The sequence below is a fragment of the Podarcis gaigeae genome (assembly GCF_964106915.1).
Source record: "Podarcis gaigeae genome assembly, chromosome: 4".
Classification (NCBI taxonomy): Eukaryota; Metazoa; Chordata; class Lepidosauria; order Squamata; family Lacertidae; genus Podarcis; species Podarcis gaigeae.
The window spans coordinates 60,605,939-60,626,543 of NC_139677.1; the positions used below are offsets into that span (position 1 = coordinate 60,605,939).

General features: G+C 39.1%; 1 protein-coding gene across 7 annotated transcripts in view; it reads right to left on the minus strand.

Moving 5' to 3' along the window:
• Nucleotides 1–1,935: 1,935 nt before the first annotated feature.
• USP25 (ubiquitin specific peptidase 25) overlaps nt 1,936–20,605 on the minus strand; it is a 52,790-nt gene continuing 34,120 nt past the window's right edge. For 4 of the 7 annotated variants that reach the window (XM_083736190.1, XM_083736184.1, XM_083736185.1 and 1 more), the window contains exons 14-26: nt 20,116–20,321; nt 19,219–19,289; nt 18,050–18,278; nt 17,165–17,365; nt 16,313–16,446; nt 13,868–13,981; nt 10,474–10,569; nt 6,684–6,862; nt 5,398–5,476; nt 4,881–4,960; nt 4,018–4,141; nt 3,116–3,311; nt 1,936–2,555 (exon numbers count right to left, since the gene is read on the minus strand). In XM_083736190.1, the coding sequence (XP_083592316.1) occupies nt 2,383–2,555; nt 3,116–3,311; nt 4,018–4,141; nt 4,881–4,960; nt 5,398–5,476; nt 6,684–6,862; nt 10,474–10,569; nt 13,868–13,981; nt 16,313–16,446; nt 17,165–17,365; nt 18,050–18,278; nt 19,219–19,289; nt 20,116–20,321 (1,882 nt within the window). In that variant the 3' untranslated portion in view covers nt 1,936–2,382. The remainder of the gene's footprint in view (nt 2,556–3,115; nt 3,312–4,017; nt 4,142–4,880; nt 4,961–5,397; nt 5,477–6,683; nt 6,863–10,473; nt 10,570–13,867; nt 13,982–16,312; nt 16,447–17,164; nt 17,366–18,049; nt 18,279–19,218; nt 19,290–20,115; nt 20,322–20,605) is intronic. The other 3 variants (XM_083736188.1, XM_083736189.1, XM_083736187.1) reach the window with 2 other exon arrangements.

Genomic DNA, 20,605 nt, shown 5'->3' on the forward strand with positions numbered 1-20,605 from the left:
ACAAGCCGTGCTAGAAGCCTGTTAACCATATAGGCTGCTAAGGAATAATTCTTCCAGGAAAACTTTCCAGGATTTCATAAGACTTCCAAACTGGAACCACTGGATAATGTTGCATTTCAGCTTTCTGAAGATTGTTTGTTAAAGCTCAATGTGTTTTACAAGCTAAACCTATGCAGTCATGAGTACACAATACTGAATTTTATGGAGCTTACTCCTATAACTGCAGTCATGCCACATGATTGATCAAGGATGTGAACCCTGCCTACTCCAGCCAAATTGCACCATGCTATCTGTATCACCACCCTTTGCCAGCTCGCTAGTCTACGACTGCCAGCAGATCCTATTAAAAAGGAGTACTATCCACGGTTCCTCTTGCTGCCTTGGAGGGGAAAGAGTTCCATTGGGCATCTCTTTGCTCTTCCAAGTCCAATGGCCAGTCAGTCATACTGGTGGTGCCAGAACTGAGTTCTCGCCAGCCTCCTGCCATCACTCGCAAAAAAGCAAGGCAAAAGAGGTGAAGAGGGAGAAATGGCAACATTTTAACATGAGGCATACCCAGAATAAATTCCTGTGGCAAAGCACTGCTAACTATTTTACTTACCCAACATAAATACTTCTTAAAGGGTCCAGCTGCAGGAGCATCAGAAATCTAGGCTGTCAGGACATTGGCTGTGGGGCCTTCTTCCTTGCTGGGAGCACACATTTGTAGAGGGGAGAGTCTAAGTCCTATACAAAGAATGTGGTCCCATCATATCAGAGAAAGTGCAAAAAGAGCAGATACAAGCAGGTACTCTCTGGCTGGTAAGGGAGATGGTTTTGTGGAGCTCTTATTATTATTAGTGTCAAGCATTTTTCTAAATACATATTTAGCATTTGCTGGGGAAGCCATGTGATTTCATTGTGTAATTTCTGACCGAGTGCAGCAAACTGTAGGCCATCAAGCACAATTCCTAAAACAAAGTAAGGTTTGAAGATCTAGTACTGTGTGCAATACTGTTTCCACATGATTACCTACCCACGTTAGGACATCACAAGTTTATTGTCTAATACGATTAGCAGGTTTTGGTCAACTTGATATTGCTGGGACTGAAAAGAATCAATGGAAATTAGTTTCTTACTAATCTTGCTGTTTCTAAGTGGCACTGAAATTGTCCTCATCAATTCGTCATTTAGCTGCAGCTTCATTTATGCAGTGAGCTGCTTCCTAGTGTTTAAGTAGAATTGCCACTCTGAAACCAGTAGCTTATCTAGCACAGCATCTTGTGTCTAGGCAGCACACAATCCAGCAACATTACAAAATGGAATAATTGGAAATGTCACCTTAAATGGCTGACTTGTATCAGACACTGCTTTCCATAATAAAATACATGAAAGTAAGCAAATGTCCCCCATTGTCCCAAGAGAAGGAAACCTGTTATTATATTCCTCCAGCCACATTCACTAGCGTTCACTTCTCCCTAGGACCTGCCTGTGCTTTGCCCTAAAGTGCCAACTGAGGGCCAGGATGCAAAAGATATATGTCAAAAACTGAGCCAAGAAGAATAGACTTCAGAAATATCTATAGATCAGAGCACTCTTCCCGGTCAATTAGCATTATCCTAGTCTATTAGTCTGCATAGTTGCTGTATTGTCTATATGGGTCATATATGTAGTCTCAAAATAAACATCAGGTGCTTCATTCTACAGCAATAATTGCCAAATGGCATGTATGATGTCAGAAAATTGCAGGAGCCAATAAACACTACAAGTAACAGATGAAGAAGCACAAGAGCCTAGGGAAGCTTTCAGCATGCTGACATACTCCAAGTCCCCAAACTATACTTAAAAACATGCCAATACCTACTCTCCTCCCTCCACAGTAGTTCACTAAGCCTCACTGTTCATGTAAAATAGACCTCTATGATTCACAAACATACAGTTCATTTGCAACCAAAGTAGCCATAAATAAAACTTTTTTATTCTTTGATGTAATTTACAAGCTACCAGGTACCATGTATTTTACAATGGTCACTTTAAAATTGATGCAGTCACAGAATGGCCCAGACTGAACAGAAAGCTGTTGTTGATGAAGTGAAGGATCGTAAGACATAAGCAAAGTAATACTGTAACAGGTAGGTGGCAAAAAGCAGATTTGCCGTAATAAATCAGACTTGTAATGTTGCATGAGTTCTGGCTGATAACAAAAACTGAGTGTCATGCGATTCTCAGCTTTATTGCCTGCAGTCTGGCTAATGTCTGTACAGTCCTCTTTCTTTCCTTGCGATTTATTAAAATGGAAAAGTTAAAAACTATAGCAGCAACAAGCAAACCCTGTGACAGGAAGGCAAGGGTTAAATAACTAAAAACAGTTTATACAGTGTGCTTAAGGAAGGTCTTCAGAGTTTATCTTCCGTCAGCTGGAGTTCGACTGAGTGATGACATGATTCGGGCAAATCGTTCGCACAGTTCATGGGTGGAATATGAAGGTAACTTTGGTGGGTCGTTGAAACCTTTAATTTCTGTAGAACAATCTAGCAATTTTGGCAGGAAGTCTGTCAGCTTTTCTTGCAAGTTGGCTGTAAAGAAGATGCATATATTTATATTTATCTGTTTGTAACTGGTCAATAATTTAAACTGTGAGTTACCTTTGCATGCAAATTTTTATTATTTAAAGGTTTCCTTTCCTCCTCATGGTCCCACTTGAGAAAAGGAAGCCTGCACTCTCTTAGCCATTAGCTGTTCTCTTAACCACATTTACTCTTAAACAGCAGCAACAGAAACAGCTCACAGGAACTTTAGGATTAAAATCTATGAAGAATGTGCATTGCTTTTATAGTAAATAAGGCGCTATCTTGCAGATTTCTGAACTATGCATCTCAAAATGTGCTTAAAGATTAATAAACTGATCACAATCTAACAGCTGAACTTCTCTCTCTTTTCATCCAACTTTTTTATTTTGTTTACTCTTCCAATATCATTCTTCCAACTTTAGCAATACAGGCATACCATACCAATCTAAAGTTGAGATGCACCTTACTTAGATTATAACTGATATGCGGAAACAAACTTACTCAGAGTTCCTAGGAACACATCTTATTACTGTATACATATAAAAGTACAATTTTAAATAACATACGCTCCATTTCTTGTCCAAGGTATGAACACCATCGGTTTCTCATATCTTCTACAGCAACAATATCCTTTTCCTCTGTTTCATCCACCAGTAACAATGGCAAACATGGAACAATAAGATCATTCATAATTTCCAGTCCTTTATTCACTTCTCGATCATCTCCAGATTCAAATTGTGCTGCAGCACACTCATTTAATTTCTATGTATACCATGAAGAGAAAAATCAAACTGTTAGTGTTCATATTGTGTAATATTGTGTAATAGGTTCAAGTTACTAGTCCAAGCATTTGAGAACCAGGGGCAACCTATATAATCAAATACTTTTGCATGGTGCAATCTCTAAAATGTCATGTAACTGCTGATTTATGCAGTGGTATTTTTCTGTTAGTCTACTTACACCAAGTGAGGTTACCTATGTGTTAGAAAATGTGAAACAATGTTTTTATATAAGCTAACAATAATGTTTGTGCAGTTTCATTCCATCAAATATTCATGGGAACCATATGCAATTCCTATCACATATCATTTACTGGAACAGCTCCTAGAACCAAGTTCTTTTAAATCCTTGGTACTTCAATTTGCATTCTGGCAGTCTTTTTCCAGAATCACAAAATAACCCATTTACATCCATTCCATGATACAACTGGTTTTGCTAAGCCATATGGCACCAAGGTTGCTCACCACTGCAAATGTCACCCACTTGTCCTATGAAACAAGCTGCACAGGACACACATTAACGTATGCTAAAGTATGATGCATAAGAATAACTAAAAGCAGAGAACAGTCCTTAGCCACAGACCTGAAACTAAATATAAGTTTGATACTGATTAGGACTACATGTTTAAAAAAGAAATCTGCAGTTTTTCCTCAAAAAATAAAATATTGTACAATTGGATTCCACTTACTAGTAAACATTCTCTTCTATAATGGGATATCAGTTCTTCATCATGACCTCTGTTTGAGCCTTTTGCTAAAAGTTCTTTGTTCTTATGGTAAGCACAGAGAAGGTACAGCAAGGCATTCTTAAAACTACAATAAAAATGAATTATTTTTTTTTAAAAAAAGTACTAGAAAGGCACTTTAATGAAATTCTTGAAATGGTCTCTTAATGGCATACAATATTGTATCTAAATTCAAAAACATATTGTATCAAATCCTGTCTCAAAAACCAAATATTTAGATTGCCTACAATGCAAGAAAATATTTAGTGGGGCTAGCCCAATCCTGTTAAGGCAGTAGCAGCTACGCCACAGATAAACCAACTTAATATACAAACAATTTATTCCTGTTATGGAAATGCCTCCATGAAGACAATTCTGCTAATTGTGGAATGCATATGCATTTATAATATAGCCAAGAGGCTCTCAAAGCAGCATAAAAATAGAATCTCAAATAAAAATAAAAATTCAAATCTAGTGCAGACCTGGTTGCTCACTGGAGCAAGATGGTTCAAGTATATATAACACTAATCCTGGCCTGGCTGCACTTCTGGGCCCAATTCAAAATGTTGGTTTTGACCTATAAAGCCTTAAAGGCTCAGGACCACAATACCTTAAGGACCTTAAGGGTTACAGATAGATACTTTAATGTCAGTAACAATATTTTGGGGAGGGGGGCAGATTGTACAGATTGCACAACCCACAAAAGAATTTCCATGCCCAGTCATCCTTACACATTTGTATCATTTATCGCATATGGTGCCTATATAACCATTCAATTGCAAATGCACTGCAGTACTTTGTAGATTTTAAGAGGTAGATTCCCTTACTTCTTGTTCTGGAAACATTCCAATCCCACCATGAGGTACACAGTTGTATCTCTGAAGTTTCTGTACTCTTGGTGCCACCACTGCATGTAAAAATAAATAAATGTGTACATAAGTTGATTTATGATGAAATACTAAACATCCAATTTCAGTCCTGTCAAACTATGAGTTCAAAATACTTTTTTGCCTCCTTTAGATGGCCATGCCAATGAGAAAATCTTGAGTAACTGTGGATATGGAGATTCAACATGTCATTAAGAACAATGCACTCTGTCCGCTGACTAATTTTCTGATTCCCCACCCCCCACCATTTCTGCGCAGTCACTGCCTATTACATGCAAACTGCTTGCAAGTCCATTTAAAATCCAAATGTGAAGGCCACATTTCCCTGAAAATTCTCAAGCTTTTGAGCTCAATACTTATCACCTGCTGTTTTTCAGGACTTACATTAACTAACACACACACACACATTCATTTTACCTTAGGATGAGTAAGAGGAAATGTTTCTGACAATACTAACCTCATAATCTTCCATTTTTACTTCATCTGGCTTTATCATTTCAATTTTGGCTCTGGCCACTTTCATTATGTTACGGCACCTTTAAAAAAGAAAAGGTTGTTACTCACTTTCTAAATCCTGCTTTGCAGCCATTTCAGAGCAGGAATGTGACCTTTTGTTCTAGACAAAAAGAGGAAACTGCCGCTCTCCAGACACCTACTTCACGAGGGCCTGCCCTCTCAGGGTTGGGGTGCATGTGAGTACGTGTTGCAAAACATCCACTTGTATCAGTTGCAAAGTGAATTGGGACTGTTCCTGTGTTCGTGCAGATTGGGCAGAAAGATGGGAGGTTCGGTAAGACTGCCATTTTTTAAAAAATTAAAAAGGCATAGCACTTCTCTTCCTTCTTCAGAGCAGGCTTCCTTGGAAGAGAGTATCTTAACCTGGATCTTGCATGTCTTCTCAGGTTTGAGACCTACTGAATGACTAGATATTATTTCTGTGACTTCAATTAGGACTGGCTGATTTATTTTAGATGGCTTGGCTTTATGAACTACATTGGTACCTCGGGTTAAGTACTTAATTCGTTCTGGAGGTCCGTTCTTAACCTGGAACTGTTCTTAACCTGAAGCACCACTTTAGCTAATGGGGCCTCCTGCTGCCGCCGCACCGCCGAAGCACGATTTCTGTTTTCATCCTGAAGCAAAGTTCTTAACCTGAGGTACTATTTCTGGGTTAGCGGAGTCTGTAACCTGAAGCGAATGTAACCTGAAGTGTATGTAACCCAAAGTACCACTGTAGTCTAATGCATTGCCTGAAAGTACTGCTACAATAATGGCAGGGTCACAGGGGGACTCATCTTTGGTTTCATTTTTGGGGGGCACTTTTTTAATTCTTCAGTTTATTATTAATCTCTCATTTTAGGAGCCTTCATGTTGCAGTGTTACTTGCTGTACTAGACAAAGCCAGCCTTAGAATGCATTTAAATTATCACATATACAGCATGTACTTTTCTCTGGTTTCTTCTTTTGATTACGGTGCAGACATGTTTTGCTCAAGTGTATGCCAGCAACTATCTTTAAGTGTCACAAGGTGGAGCTGTAACACTTTTGCTACATATCTAGTGTTTTCTCATAGAACCAGTAGGTTTCTTTTTGAAAAACACTCATTCTGCTTAATTGCATTTGCAGAAGGAAAGCTAAATAATTTATACCTTATTTCCTTTTAAAAACAAAAAACAAACAAACCAACATTCTACAGAAGCTTTGCTTGAAGTATGTTGGACCAGACACACATGCATACATTACCTTTCATCAAAACTCAAATTGTGATCTGCAAACTGTTCCAGCAACGTTCTCTCAATTATTTTGTTTGGAGCCTGGTTTTGAATGAAGTATACAATTGCATGATGCAAACGGTAATCACACTCAGGCGACGTCTCTTGTTGGGCAAGTTTGAGTAATCGTGCATATTCCAATTTTATGGCCTAAACATTAAAAAAAATAAAAATGACAGCCATTTTTAACAGGACAGGATTTTTAAAATGAAAAATGTAAACTATGTTAAAAGCTCTATACAATTTAAATATCAGCATCACTAATAAGAAACAGGAATATTTAATTCCAAAGCCATGATTCTCTTTTCCAATGACACTTTAAACTATCCTGGATGAAGACAGAAATAAAACCTTAAAACATCATTTCAGCAATATGGCAAAAGTGCTGCAGTAGTAAGTATAAAGCAAACATTCAGCTTCTAAAGGAAAACAGAAAATATTTTAAGCAGCAAGCCATCAAATGAAAGGGCTCTATCAAACTTAATGCTACTTGGAGTAGACCCATTCAAAATTAATAGGCCTGGCTTAGGATACATGCTATTTCCCCACCCTCCTTGTATTAACCATCAACAACAAAACTCACTCTCTAGTTATACATTAGCACAAGGCTCCATTTTAATGGTATTTAACAAATCCCAACTCTCAGTGTGAGAATGGGCAATGACAGCATTAACTCTGGGCAGAAAGTATTCAAGAGCACTTTGATAATAATGTCATAAAGGTAAAGGGTAAAGGGACCCCTGACCATTAGGTCCAGTCGTGACCGACTCTGGGGTTGCGGCGCTCATCTCGCTTTACTGGCCGAGGGAGTCGGCTTTTGTTCACAGCTTCCAGGTCATGTGGCCAGCATGACTAAGCCACTTCTGGTGAACCACAGCAGTGCATGGAAACGCCGTTTACCTTCCTGCCGGTGCGGTACCTATTTATCTGTTTGCACTTTGATGTGCTTTCGAACTGCTAGGTTGGCAGGAGCTGGGACCGAAACAATGGGAGCTCACCCAGTCCCAGGGATTCGAACCGCCGACCTTCTGATTGGCAAGTCCTAGGCTCTGTGGTTTAACTCACAGTGCCATCTGCGTCCCATATATTTGCAATATTTTAAAATATATTAAATCCTTCAAAATAATTCTTTTGAAGAAGACTACTGCTTATAAAGGGACGCGGGTGGCGCTGTGGGTAAAAGCCTCAGCGCCTAGGGCTTGCCGATCGAAAGGTCGGCGGTTCAAATCCCCGCGGCGGGGTGCACTCCTGTTGTTCGGTCCCAGCGCCTGCCAACCTAGCAGTTCGAAAGCACCCTCGAGTGCAAGTAGATAAATAGGGACCGCTTTCTAGCGGGAAGGTAAACGGCGTTTCCGTGTGCAGCTCTGGCTCGCCAGAGCAGCGATGTCACACTGGCCACGTGACCCGGAAGTGTCTTCGGACAGCGCTGGCCCCTGGCCTCTTGAGTGAGATGGGCGCACAACCCCAGAGTCTGGCAAGACTGGCCCGTACGGGCAGGGGTACCTTTATCTTACCTTTACCTTTACTGCTTATAAACATGACATATCACAATTTCTGTATTTTCTTAGACATGTGATCCATAGAACTCAGAATGCTACTGCAATAACAGAGTATGCAGTTTATCTGACTGACGCTGTTTACTCACCACACTGCTCCATCTAAAAATATCTCTTTCACAAGCTACCACATGGGAGAACCAAGCAGATACGACCGCAAGTGAAAGTCCTTATTAATGAAATAAAGTAACTTCTGAAATCCACATGCAATTTATTTCTTGTACTAAAAGCACACTGTTAAAACAAGTATTAGTTCTCACCTTTAAAAGATTTCAAAAGTGAGTGGAACGTTATACGTAGCTTTGAGATACCTATATATAACATGATTTTTGAAAGTATAAACACAAAATATGTACACACAACTATTAGGCCTGCAGATAATCAGAGACTTGGAATCCAAGCAAGGTTGGCAACATCTTATTGAAAGCACAGCAGGGAAAAGGCAATATGGAAAAATACTATCCTCCTCTAAGCTATATTTCCATCTTACAGCTATATTTCAACAGCAAGTATGCAATGTTTAGTGCATCTCCTTTAATATACTTTAGGTCAAATGTGAGCCAGAATTTAGTAAAAATATAGGATACATACAAAAGAGAAGGCAATTTAAATTGAGGCTGTTCACTGACTTCTTAGCCTTCTCCAATGCAGTGCCCCCAGATAGTTTTGTACTACAACTACCACAGCTGATCAGACTTGTAGCCCAAAACATATGGTGAGCACAAGGTTTGGGAAGTCTGCTCTACTTTGTAGCTTCTATGGTAAAGGTGAAGGTAAAATGACCCCTGACAATTAAGTCCAGTCTCAGAGGACTCTGGGGTTGCGGTGCTCATCTCACTTTACTGGCCAAGGGAGCTGGCGTTTGCTGCAGAGAGCTTCCGGGTCATGTGGCCAGCATGACTAAGCCGCTTCTGGCGAACCAGAGCAGCGCATGGAAACGCCATTTACCTTCCTGCCGGAGCAGTACCTATTTATCTACTTGCACTTTGATGTGCTTTCAAACTGCTAGTTGGCAGGAGCAGGGACCGAGCAACGGGAGCTAACCCCGTCGCAGGGATTCGAACCACCGACCTTCTGATCGGCAAGCCCTAGGCTCTGTGGTTGAAACCACAGCGCCACCCACATCCCTAGCTTCTATGGTAGAGCATCTCTAAAACAAAGTGCATGGATTGGATTCTAGGGTGTTAAATTTTGCAAGGTTGTGGAAGAAAAGTTTCTTCTCTTTTCTAGCAGCTCTCCATGTCTGATTTCACACTGTTCCAGACTCCTACTCAAACCTTCCAAAGAAGCTTTTTGAGTTCACAGGCATCAGTCAGGAAGCTTTCTATTTATGAACAACTTCCTTAAGTTAACTTATCTTGGAATGTACTTAAGATCATTCCTGGGATCTTGGTTCCTTAAAAAAAAAGCAATTTAAATTCTGACAAGTTATAAAGTCATAGGACAAAAATACTGATTTTGCAATGATATGGCCAACTTCTATTAGTTAGTTGTCCTTCCCCTTTAATTATTGCATGTCTTAAGTAACAAAATACAGACCATTACTTTCCCCTGATATCAGGAAAGGTGGCAATCTACCAATACATGACAAGAAAATCATGACCTGCCTCCAAGCAATAAAGTTTAGATCCTTGACCCATTTGTCAGTAAAGCATGGTGTTGTCTAGAAAGAAAATATGAGGGTCAGGAACAATATTTATATCAGTATGTCTTCTTCAAAAGGGAGGAGGAAGCATGAAATATGGCCATGCCCTGTTAGGAACAGTATAACTTAGTTGCCGTAATTGTTTCACATGGTTAAGGTAGCATTGATGTGCTAACTATGCATTATTCCTTGCAAAGAGGTTACTAGACTAATATGGCAACCACCAAGCCTACTTTTACTTTTAAAATACCAACTGAAATAAACAGCACTTAAGTAATAAATCTTAATATGTGCACAAAACTGGAGCAAAGTCTACTGAAGGTATTCCTTAAGTAGGTGTTGCCAGCTGTAGCACTGGTATGAGCTTTATTGATTAAATTTATTATTAAAAAATCCTTCAAAAATATTGGATGGTGTTGTGTTAATTCTTAGCTTTTTCTTTCGAGAGAACACAATTAAATGTAGAAATAAAGGAAAACTCCAGGAAAAGGACAACTTTTAATTAGAATTCAAGTACAAAGACAGTAAGAAAAAAGGAAAGTTGAAAGTGTTAGGTGTACCTTAAAGAACCCTGCTTCTGGCCCACACCTGTCATAAACATTCGTGGCTTTACCTATAGCCATGATAATACCTTGCATGTTCGGGGTCAGCATGACCTGTTATAGGAGATTTAACATTTATATTTTGAACGAAGAAAAGTGTCAACAGCGCAACTCAGTATGTGCCTTTACATACTCATGCAACTGCATGCACCCATTGCAATGGCAAGCATTTCAGCGTTGTATTTGTGGCATTCACAACATTCTTGTCCATTTCCAAGGTAGTAAATATATAACTAGTAACGCTAGATTAATAAGAAATACTTAAGGCATTTAAGAGGAAAAAAGAGTTCAAAGCTTCATGTACATGCAGACTTAGTCTCTTGAAGATGAGTTTTAGCAGACTGAGTTAATGTAAGAGATTATAGCTTCTCCAGTAAGGTACAAAGCAGTCTATTTTCAGTTAAACATAATGACATAATTCTTATATATGGTACTGGAAGGGACACAAAGTTAAGGGAGCTTTCCTAAGGTGGGAATCCAACAAAGTCTCTGTATTTTGGCATTCCATCTTTGCAAAGATCTATGAAATTAGCGTCCAATGCCTAAAAAAGACAAGTGAGCCAGCCCTGAATTTGAACTTATTTCGTGAAAACCATGAATTGGGTATTTACTGGTAGTGGCCAGGCTGGGAATTGCAAGATTTTGGAAGTGGCAATTCTGACAGCATGATACCAAAAGGTGTGGCAGATTGCTTTAAATGAAAAACTTACAGATAAGATAAAATGGCAAGGGGTAAAAAAGAAAAGAAAAATGCCACAGACGAATTTATGGCAGAATTGTATTGTTTTACCATGCATATGAACAGCAGACTTTCTACAGCACATAAAATCTTTTGGATGGTTTGATTTATGATATTGTGCTATTTTTCTTTTATTGTATATGATAATCTAGAGTCTCTCTAATTTTTGATGCATTATAAGACATGGCTGTAGTCTGTGTTGCATTGTAGTTGCTAAGGGAGGGTTTCTTTTGCTGTAAAATTAATATAAAATTAATTCTTATTTATGCAGATAGATTTTTTAATATGCATGCCTTCCATTATAGAACTAAAGGCGAAGTCAGAACATGGCTATTAGAAGAATCGGATAGAAGCAAAATGGGAAATCCCTCTAAAATCATTCACATTTTCAAACTGGGAATACATAATGCCAACAGCAGGGTTTCTTTCCGTTCATGAAAGGGACTGCAACAGCAGAGGCTTGGAGTCAAGAAGGGAAGGGGGGAGAAGACGTTATTTTTGCAAATCCACATTTTCACAGATGAATGGAAAGAAAACACTGTCCTTTGTTACAGATTTATCAAGTGACCCACCTATTCGTGCTTCCAAGGCATGAGCACACGTATTTCATGCAAAGATCACTGTATGTCACAAGTTATTTTTTTCAAGTCAAACCAGTATTGCAATCATTTCAGTCAGGCATGTGGATTTGGAAGGGGCCTGTATTATCTGCATGGCTGTCATAGTGGGGCCAATGTGCTGTATTCCTGGAGGGGGGTGGCACTTGGAGGTCTTTTCTAAAGAGACTTCAGGCCCTATGCTAAAGCAGTAGACTAAAAGCAAAGGGTGCTATAAATGTTTAATACTGCTCTCTTCCCCACTGTTATTTCTATGTCAAGGACTATTGCTATTTCACATATTAAATTTTATTATTGGCAATTATACAGTAGAAATCAAATACAACTTTGCCCAAATATATATTCACAGTAATATCAAGTTTCAGCTCCATGTTCTCAGGTTGCAATATTTGAACATTAAATGATGTTGCAACCTGCTGTAACACATGCTATCTTAAAAATAATGGGTGCTTTTTCCCTTTGTTTATTCATTTTCTAATTTATGATTGATGAATTAAAATCCATGTGACTCATCAACTAAGTTTTTTTAACTGGGTGATAGTCTATCATAAAAACACAGCAAAAATCCCCTGGATCAGAGCTACCTAGTTCAGAATCTAGTCTCCAACACAAGGAAGCCAGTTATTTCCAGGAAGTTCACGAGTCCACTAGTAAGACATAAAGGCGCCCATCTACCCCATTGTTTCTCCCTGTGTGTATGTATGTATAATATATACATATACATTGCTCCCACTGAGACTTTATTTAAGAATGCTAATCACTCAAACATAGGCATGTGTAGGCTTGCCAGTTTTTTAGACAGGGATGTGGATCCAAATGTGGATTTGAGACAACACTACATAGTTTTTAATGGAACATGCATTTAGATATTCTTCTGCAAATAATGCAGTTCACATAGTCAATGTGTATATGGATCCACATTTGAATCCACACACTCTACACTGGGCCCAGTTACATTAAAGGGAAGAATGCACTCTGAAAACACATACCTATGTGGGCACATCAGAGAACTTCCACTATAATCTTTGGATCTAAAAGGGCTACTTGCCACCCTGTTGACTAGTAGCCCTATGGATCCAAAAGGCAAAAAAAAAACAAACCCCCAGGTGACGGTGGCCCAGAAGGTGGCTGCCTCCTTCCAGGGTCTATTCTTGCCCGGTGCTTATGTGCACTGGGGTCATGTTAGTTGAAGCTGTCACTAAATATCCCCATCATTTAAACTGTGGCATATAAAACAGTGAGTACTGGTTTCTAGGCCTTTCAATGGGAACTGCAGGGCTACTCCATCAGCTCGGCCGAGACCAGCTCCCAGTTTAGTTTCTCTCCCTAAACTCTTTCCATTTCAGCTGCTCATTAAAAAAACTGCATAAGACCTGGGACCTGAATGCACTTGCTTTCCTCCCCATCTCCTTTTCCTTTGTGCCATGTCTTTTAGATTGTAGGCCCGCAAGCAGCAACTGTATTGCTTTTAACATGTGCACAGCGCTAAGTAAATTTCCAATAGATTATTCATAGTAAGAGCAGCTCAAACTCACAGGGCGCTTCCAATCAGGGCATCCCTTTTATAAAAATCAAAACAGTGGTGGCTAACCTGTGGCCCACTGGATGTGGCTGGACTCCAACTCCCTTCATCCCCAGCCAGCATGGTCCATGATTGGGGATGAGAGATGTAGTCTTGTGACATCTGGAGGGCCACAGGTCTGCCACCAAAATTACTTGCTTAGTCTTCAGTTACTAGAATCTAAACATGATGCTTGAAAACGCTCAGAACAAACAATCTTCATCAAATTTCTCTATTTCACACCGTGCAAAAACAAGAGAGAAGCAGCATCTATCAGTTCTTCATGATTTGACAAATTGCAGTAAAATCAGCTGGGACTTGGGTAAGTGTTTAGGTAAGTGCAACCATGTGCAAGCATGCCAAAGACCACTCATCAGGCAGCTGTCTGCAGCACATGAAAGGTGCAGAAATATGTGATTACGGTGAAGGTGGTACCTCATCGTCATAACCTCCCTCCTCTGACTCAATCACATAAGTCCCTACATCAGGAATCGCCACCTCTACAACTTTCTGTTTAGAAGCTGTTGGATCTGGGGCACTATCAGAATTCTGTGAGGGGGGAAATGAAAACATGACAGGCTTTAGATTGATTCTGTGAGGGGGAAAATGAAAACATGACAGGCTTTAGATTGCTCTGAGAATACTAGCAAAATCTTACTTTCCTTTTTAAATATATAAATATTTTTTAAAATCGCTGCTGTTATAATTGCAAGTAAACAGTTTAAAACTAAAAGTTAAGGCCAACAGTAGGTTACATATACTTTATACTCATTTACATGGACAGCCTTATTATTCAGTAACTTTAGATTTCAATGCTTTCTCTCTTCTTAGCCTGGAAACGATCAGGTGAGGTAATTTATAAATATTTTTTTTTCATTTATATACTGCTTTTCATAAAATCCCTAGAGTGTTTTACACAGCAAAACATACAGTAAAAGCAATTTAACAATTGTAATTAAAACCCACATAATACACAACTGTCAGCAGAATACAAAATATAGCCTAGGAGAAAACAAGTCAAACACTATGTAAGCGTAAAAAATAGAAATTATTGGGTGAAAGGGTTTCAGGGTGTCTTAAAGGATCTGGGAAACAGGTGTGTTTTAAGAGGGCACTGAAACTGATCAACTGTTGACACATCTCATATCTCCAGAGGTAAGGAGTTCCCATAAATGGTGTGCTGTACTGGATTCACGATATCTCCCCACTTCCCAGACATGGGAACTGCCCCTAACTGTGCCTTCATTTTGTAGGGATTAAATCACAGTTTAATGGCTCTCATCCAGCCCATTACTGTCTCCAAGCGCTGGTTTAGCACCCGCACAGCCACACCCAATTCAAAGAGAATGGTGAGAAAGCCCCAATTCAAGCTGTAAGCTGGCAACAAAAGATGCATGAAGATTTGGGCCCGATTTCCCTATATGGACATATTGCATCTTATTCTATTTCCCATAAACTTTGAACAATTAAATTCCCACTGAGTTCGTGGAACAAAATCTAAAATCTAAACTGAATTATAGCCCAGGGATTAATACCCAATCCATGTAGGAAGTTTAAACAGTTTGATTATACACTTTTTTTTTTCTTTTTTTTTTACAAAGGTAGCCTTCAAATGAGGGGCGAGGGCATAAAAAGTATACACAACTGTCACTTGTGAAGTGCAACAAGCGTGTTTATTTCTGGCTGCCTATTTGTAGCAAAATGAATGCAGGCTGCACTTTACAAACAGCTACACACATTTTCTCCAAACGCAAAATTCATGTCTGCATAAAAACATTTACGTTTCAAGTCATTCACGGTTTGTAGCAGGACAAGCATATACTTATTAAAAACAAGTTGCCTTGGTGTATGATGTACCGTAAGTTAAAACGGCCGCCTCTTAAATTCTGAAACATCAAAATGACATTCCTTTTCGACTGGAGATATCATTTTAAATGGATGTTCAGAGGTGGATGCTTGACTGGGAAAATGTCAGAAATTTGTCAGTCAAAACAACAGTATTTTTCACTGTCTCAGAAGCTTCTTAATCAGGGGTCAGCAAACTTTTTAAGCAGGGGGCCAGTCCCCACCTTGTGGGGGGGCCAGACTATATTTTGGAAAAAAATAAAAATGAACAAATTCCTATGCTCCACAAATAACTCAGAGATGCATTTTAAATAAAAGGACACATTCTACTCATGTAAAAACACGCCGATTCCTGGACCGTACGCGGGCTGGATTTAGAAGTCGATTGGGCCAGATCCAGTCCCCGGGCCTTAGTTTGTTCTTGATCATAAGAAAATGTAAATTGCTTGGGCCTCAGTAAATTGTAAATACACTTAAAGTATGAGAGCATGAAAAGTGTAACAGTTAAATAATTGGTTTACTGCTAAGCAAGAAAGTGTTCTGTTAAAAAGTAATGAATTATACTGCAAGTCAAATAAAATCAGGGTGAAACTTGGAGACATAAGGCAGTTTCTTGTTTTTTCCAGAAAGTGGAATAAATTTTTTGATGACACTTAAAAGTTATTAATGCGTAACAGTTTCCCCGATATCACCACGTTTCCTTCTGGAAAAGTAGTTTGCATAGGCATCTGCAGATAAAGCACTCATCTCTTGAAATGGAACACTCTTTCAACACAGAACATATAAGGGATGGACCCCATTGTGTAATATGCACAATGTATCACAACACTGAAATGTTTCGGACAGAAAAGTGAACACAAAGACCTTTAGCTAAATCCTAATTGTTAGACAAATGGGTACAGGAGTACAGTCTTATTTTTAAAAGTTTCTTTACAACTTGATTGTAAATAAAACCGCTAAGCAGTTTACCAAAGTCAGGTATAAATCTGATAAATCTTTTGCATATAAAGGAGGAAGATATTTTGCCTTTCTTACCAAATGCATAATAGCTTCAGGATTCTTATCCTCTTGTTCAGTGAATGCTTTTGTGATTGCTCGTACAGAATCTTCTTTCAGCTGCTTTGAGACATCAGTCCTTGAGGGTTGTTCCAAATATTCAGGTTCTTCTCCTTGAGTAGTGGGAAGGGGGGGAGGTAAATATTTTGTGTTATAAATACATGCACAATATATCACAACATCACAATGTTGGTACAATGTTACTATTAGGTACAATGTTACTTAAGTCCACTCTTTTCTGATTAGGTTAAGTTTACTGATTTCAATGGGTCAACACTAACTGTATGATTAACTGTATTGCAAACTTGACAAAAAACGAAAAGGAATGATATCCTACATTAATGTTATCAGCATGATGTTTACCTCTCACAACAGAAGCTTAAGCAGCTACTGAGAAGAGGCAATAAACAGCAGCAATACATCTTGATAACTGGGGTCACTTCTAGAACTGTTTAGGACTCTTGCACTGGACATTCTTTGTTTAACAGGTATATGTATGCTCTCACTCTCTGATTCTATTTGCAGAGAGGAAAAGGGAAGTGTACATTTAAAGTAGCTTTTAAATTTACAAACCTTGTGAGAGGTTTTTAAGCTCTTTAAGGTGTCTGAGCAGGGTGTTTGTTAATTTTTCTTGCTAAATAATTAAATGCCTTTATCTACATATGTCTGTTTGCTCATGGTCCAACTGATGTGTCTGCTTTCCTTCCATCTACAGGTTTGGGGAGTTGCTGGTTGCTTATGAGCTGTAGTTCCTTTGCAGGTCTTGAATAATCAATAATTTAACCCCCTAACAGAAGAGAAAGCCTTACAGAAGCTGCTTTCTTTACTGACCTGGAGTAGTGGAAGGCATAGGCACCCCGGGTGTTGGGGATGTTAATGTTTTGTCCTGTTGTGCTTTCACAGCAATCTGTGCATCCCAATCTTCCAGCTCTTTTTCAAAACGCTTATTGTCTTCTTTGACATAATCTCTTAGATCAGGAGGTAATGTTTCCATTCCAACAACCATAAGCCCTGTTTCCTTGTTGAATTCCTCTGTAACAGCATATGATGTGTTTCATGCATCAAATAAAACCATGAAAGTGTGCACAAATTCTTTCACAAAGGAGTTAGCTCAGGATCTTTAGTAAACTAAGTTTCAGCTCTTTGTTTAAAAACTTGGGGGAGGGCACTGTACCTTTTACAGCAATGCAACTGTGCTATCATTTATTATCATGCTATTAGTTAGATGAGAGATCCAACCCTGTATTTACTGGCCTGTAAAACAGCAAGAGGAAAAACCATCTGGAAGGAAATGGGGTACTTAAGCTTCCTACTGCAGTCCCCTGTTCCCCCTTTCACCTTCTCCTCTGCAACCTGATTTTCTCCAGCTACTATTATTCCAGCTGATGGTTCTTAGGTTTATTTGCCGGTCAGGTGGATAAAAGTGGTGGGAAAGAGGAAGAGAATTGCAGATGGACGTGGGAAGTTTCCAACACCCCTCCTCATCCACCACTAAAAATCCCTTGCCACTTCCTTTGGTATTTACTTTATAGTAGGCCTGTTAAAACTCAAGAACGAAATTCCAACCCAGCCAACTAATTACATGTATGTGTCCAATTTGCAAAGCAGAGTGCCTTGTGGGTGTCACACCTCCTTGGGTGTAAGGAACAACTAAAGTCACTGAGACATTAAATATATTCAACTCAAATTCTGCTTTTCATATCACCGTAATATTACCTTGTATCAAAAATGGTTCTTTATCATTGATATACATTAAGCAGTAAGCACTTGCGTTCCGATATCCACCAAATGAGTCACGTTCAAGCTCTTCCCAAGTAGACTTTGTAACAGAAATATCATTGTACTTCATCCACCTCCTTTGGTAACTGTCATAGATATATGCCCAGTAGTGTCCTGCATTAGCCTGTCCTTCATGAACTAATACTGCATGTAACCGATACGGAACCTAAGTAAAATAAAATCAACAGGAAATAGGGAAGTTAGGTCACAATAATTAGCAAAAAGGACGAAGAATAAAAAACAGACAGGAATAAGGATTTAATCAGACAGAAAAACAAAGCTCGTGTAAAAATTGTTTCTTCTCATCAATTCCATAAAGTACTCCAGCTTTACCTGCTCACTTCTACCTGCTCTGGATTAAAGGAAATACGAGTGGCTAGTTTCTTCCACTGTCATTCTGAACTTTGTCACAATTTAGCAGAATCGTTTCCACATTCACAGCTACTCAGGTAGTTCTCTTAAGTATGCATAGGATTTGAGTACACAAATGATAATGTATGTTATAGGAAAGCAAGTTGTTCAAGTTTGAGCTGCAGTTATGCTCAACTGAAAAGAAGTTTAACATGGGTCAACGAAAATGTGTGAATGCATTAACTTGCTCCCCACCTCCACAAATTGCAAGCTTTGTAGGTCTCAAGTTCTCCCTGTTATGCTTTCTGTATCTAAAATAGCCAATTTCAAGGGGAAAGTAAAGAAAAAGAATGGGCATGACAGTGATTCAAAGGAACTGAAACAGATTGCTGATCTTCCGCTTCAAGACAACTGTTGTGATCTACCTAAAACAAGGGTGAAGAAGCAATTTAGACTACAAAGCAAAAGGGCTGTGTGAAATACAGTTCCTGTTCAATGCATCTTCACTGGCTAGACCAGTTTACACATGGTTTCAGCATGCAGGCTGCATGCTCAACAGAGAAAAGTTTCAAGTCTCAGGCTTATATATACAACTTTTCATGTTAACCGATCATAAGAGTAGGTCCTGTCTAATGATGTTATATAGTGCAATGGTGGCTGAGAACCAGAAGTAAACTCTCATAAAATACACAATTGGTCAGCATTATTGCTATATTATGGTAATAGATTCTCTTTCATATGTAAATGATACTTACCTGCACCATTGATTTGTCGGTGTACATTAACTCAATTGTCCGCTGTATTCTAGCTATGCTTTCTTGCAAATCTAAGATGAAAGGAAAATGAAGTCATTCCCTCCAATATAAAAATTCACATTTCTACAGATAAACACAACTATTCTACTACTGGCTACTACTACTACTACTACTAATAAAATTAATATTCCATCCTTCCTTCCATAGGAGGCCCAGAGAAGCATTTACATGCCAAATAATTATGAATCATCACTTCCTTCTGCATTTTAAAAGAAATTTTAATTCATTCAGGTACTGACCATGAAATATATTCTCTCCCTCGAGAGCTTTGCCCAAATCTCCCAACAATGTCAAACATCCCATATATAAAAATAAGATCTACTGGTTAGAGCTTTACAGATCACCCATAAGACTTAGATGGACAGTGGTTTACCTGGCAACCATTTACTGACTGCTTGCCTTCCCCAATTGTGCAGGACAGACTGGATAGCTTAAACATAAAAACTGCCTCCATGTAATCAAAACTACCTATACTTTGCCAAGTACCAAGTCAGAAGGGGGGGGGGGGGGAATAAAATTGCTGGATGTTACAGCCACTGCCAGCAAATTTTGCCTGCCTTGGCAAGCAACCCAAATGACACTTGCCAACTCCATCCCTTTTCAGAGACGGGAAGAGCAGAGTGTCACATTCAATATAATACTGAGCATCAACTAGACTACGGGGCTTAAGCTCAAGCCCCTGTCATGCTCTAAGCTAGACCGGGGAGAGCAATGGCTCCGGCCTGCCAACCTGAGCTTCTCTAAAACAAGTGCTTTGGATAAGGCATTGACTAAGCTCCAGAAAAGAGTGAAGACCATGGTAGTCTCTTGGCCTTGGCCAAACTTCCTAGCCAGTACCTCTAGTGTCATTTTCTACTTCCGTCCTCCAACGATGTAAACATCCCTCAAGGACTGAAAGCTCCTCTTCAGTTATGTGTCTTGGTGCTGGGTGCATTGGCAGGTCTGGTGGAATCCGAGATTGTGTGAATGGCTTGTGTATTACCGACCGCTGTGCAGGCGATGTGCTTTGTGTATCTGTAGAAGGCCCCTGTTGTTCTGTTGTGCTACATTTGTTGCAAAAGATGAAACATTCAATCTAAGCAAATGAATCAATATATTATCTCAAAAGATACTACACACTAACAAAAAGGCCTCTGGATTCTGAAATTAATGCAGTTCCAAGCCATCTTTAAAAGACGTCCCTCGCAGAACACAATGTCTGAAATCTGACAGAAAATCTGGGGGTATGAACACAAGAACTTATACATTTTGTTCTCCCGTACCCCCAATTATGTCTATAAATCAGACTACCACCTCTCACATCAACTCCTCTAGAGTAAGTAGTATG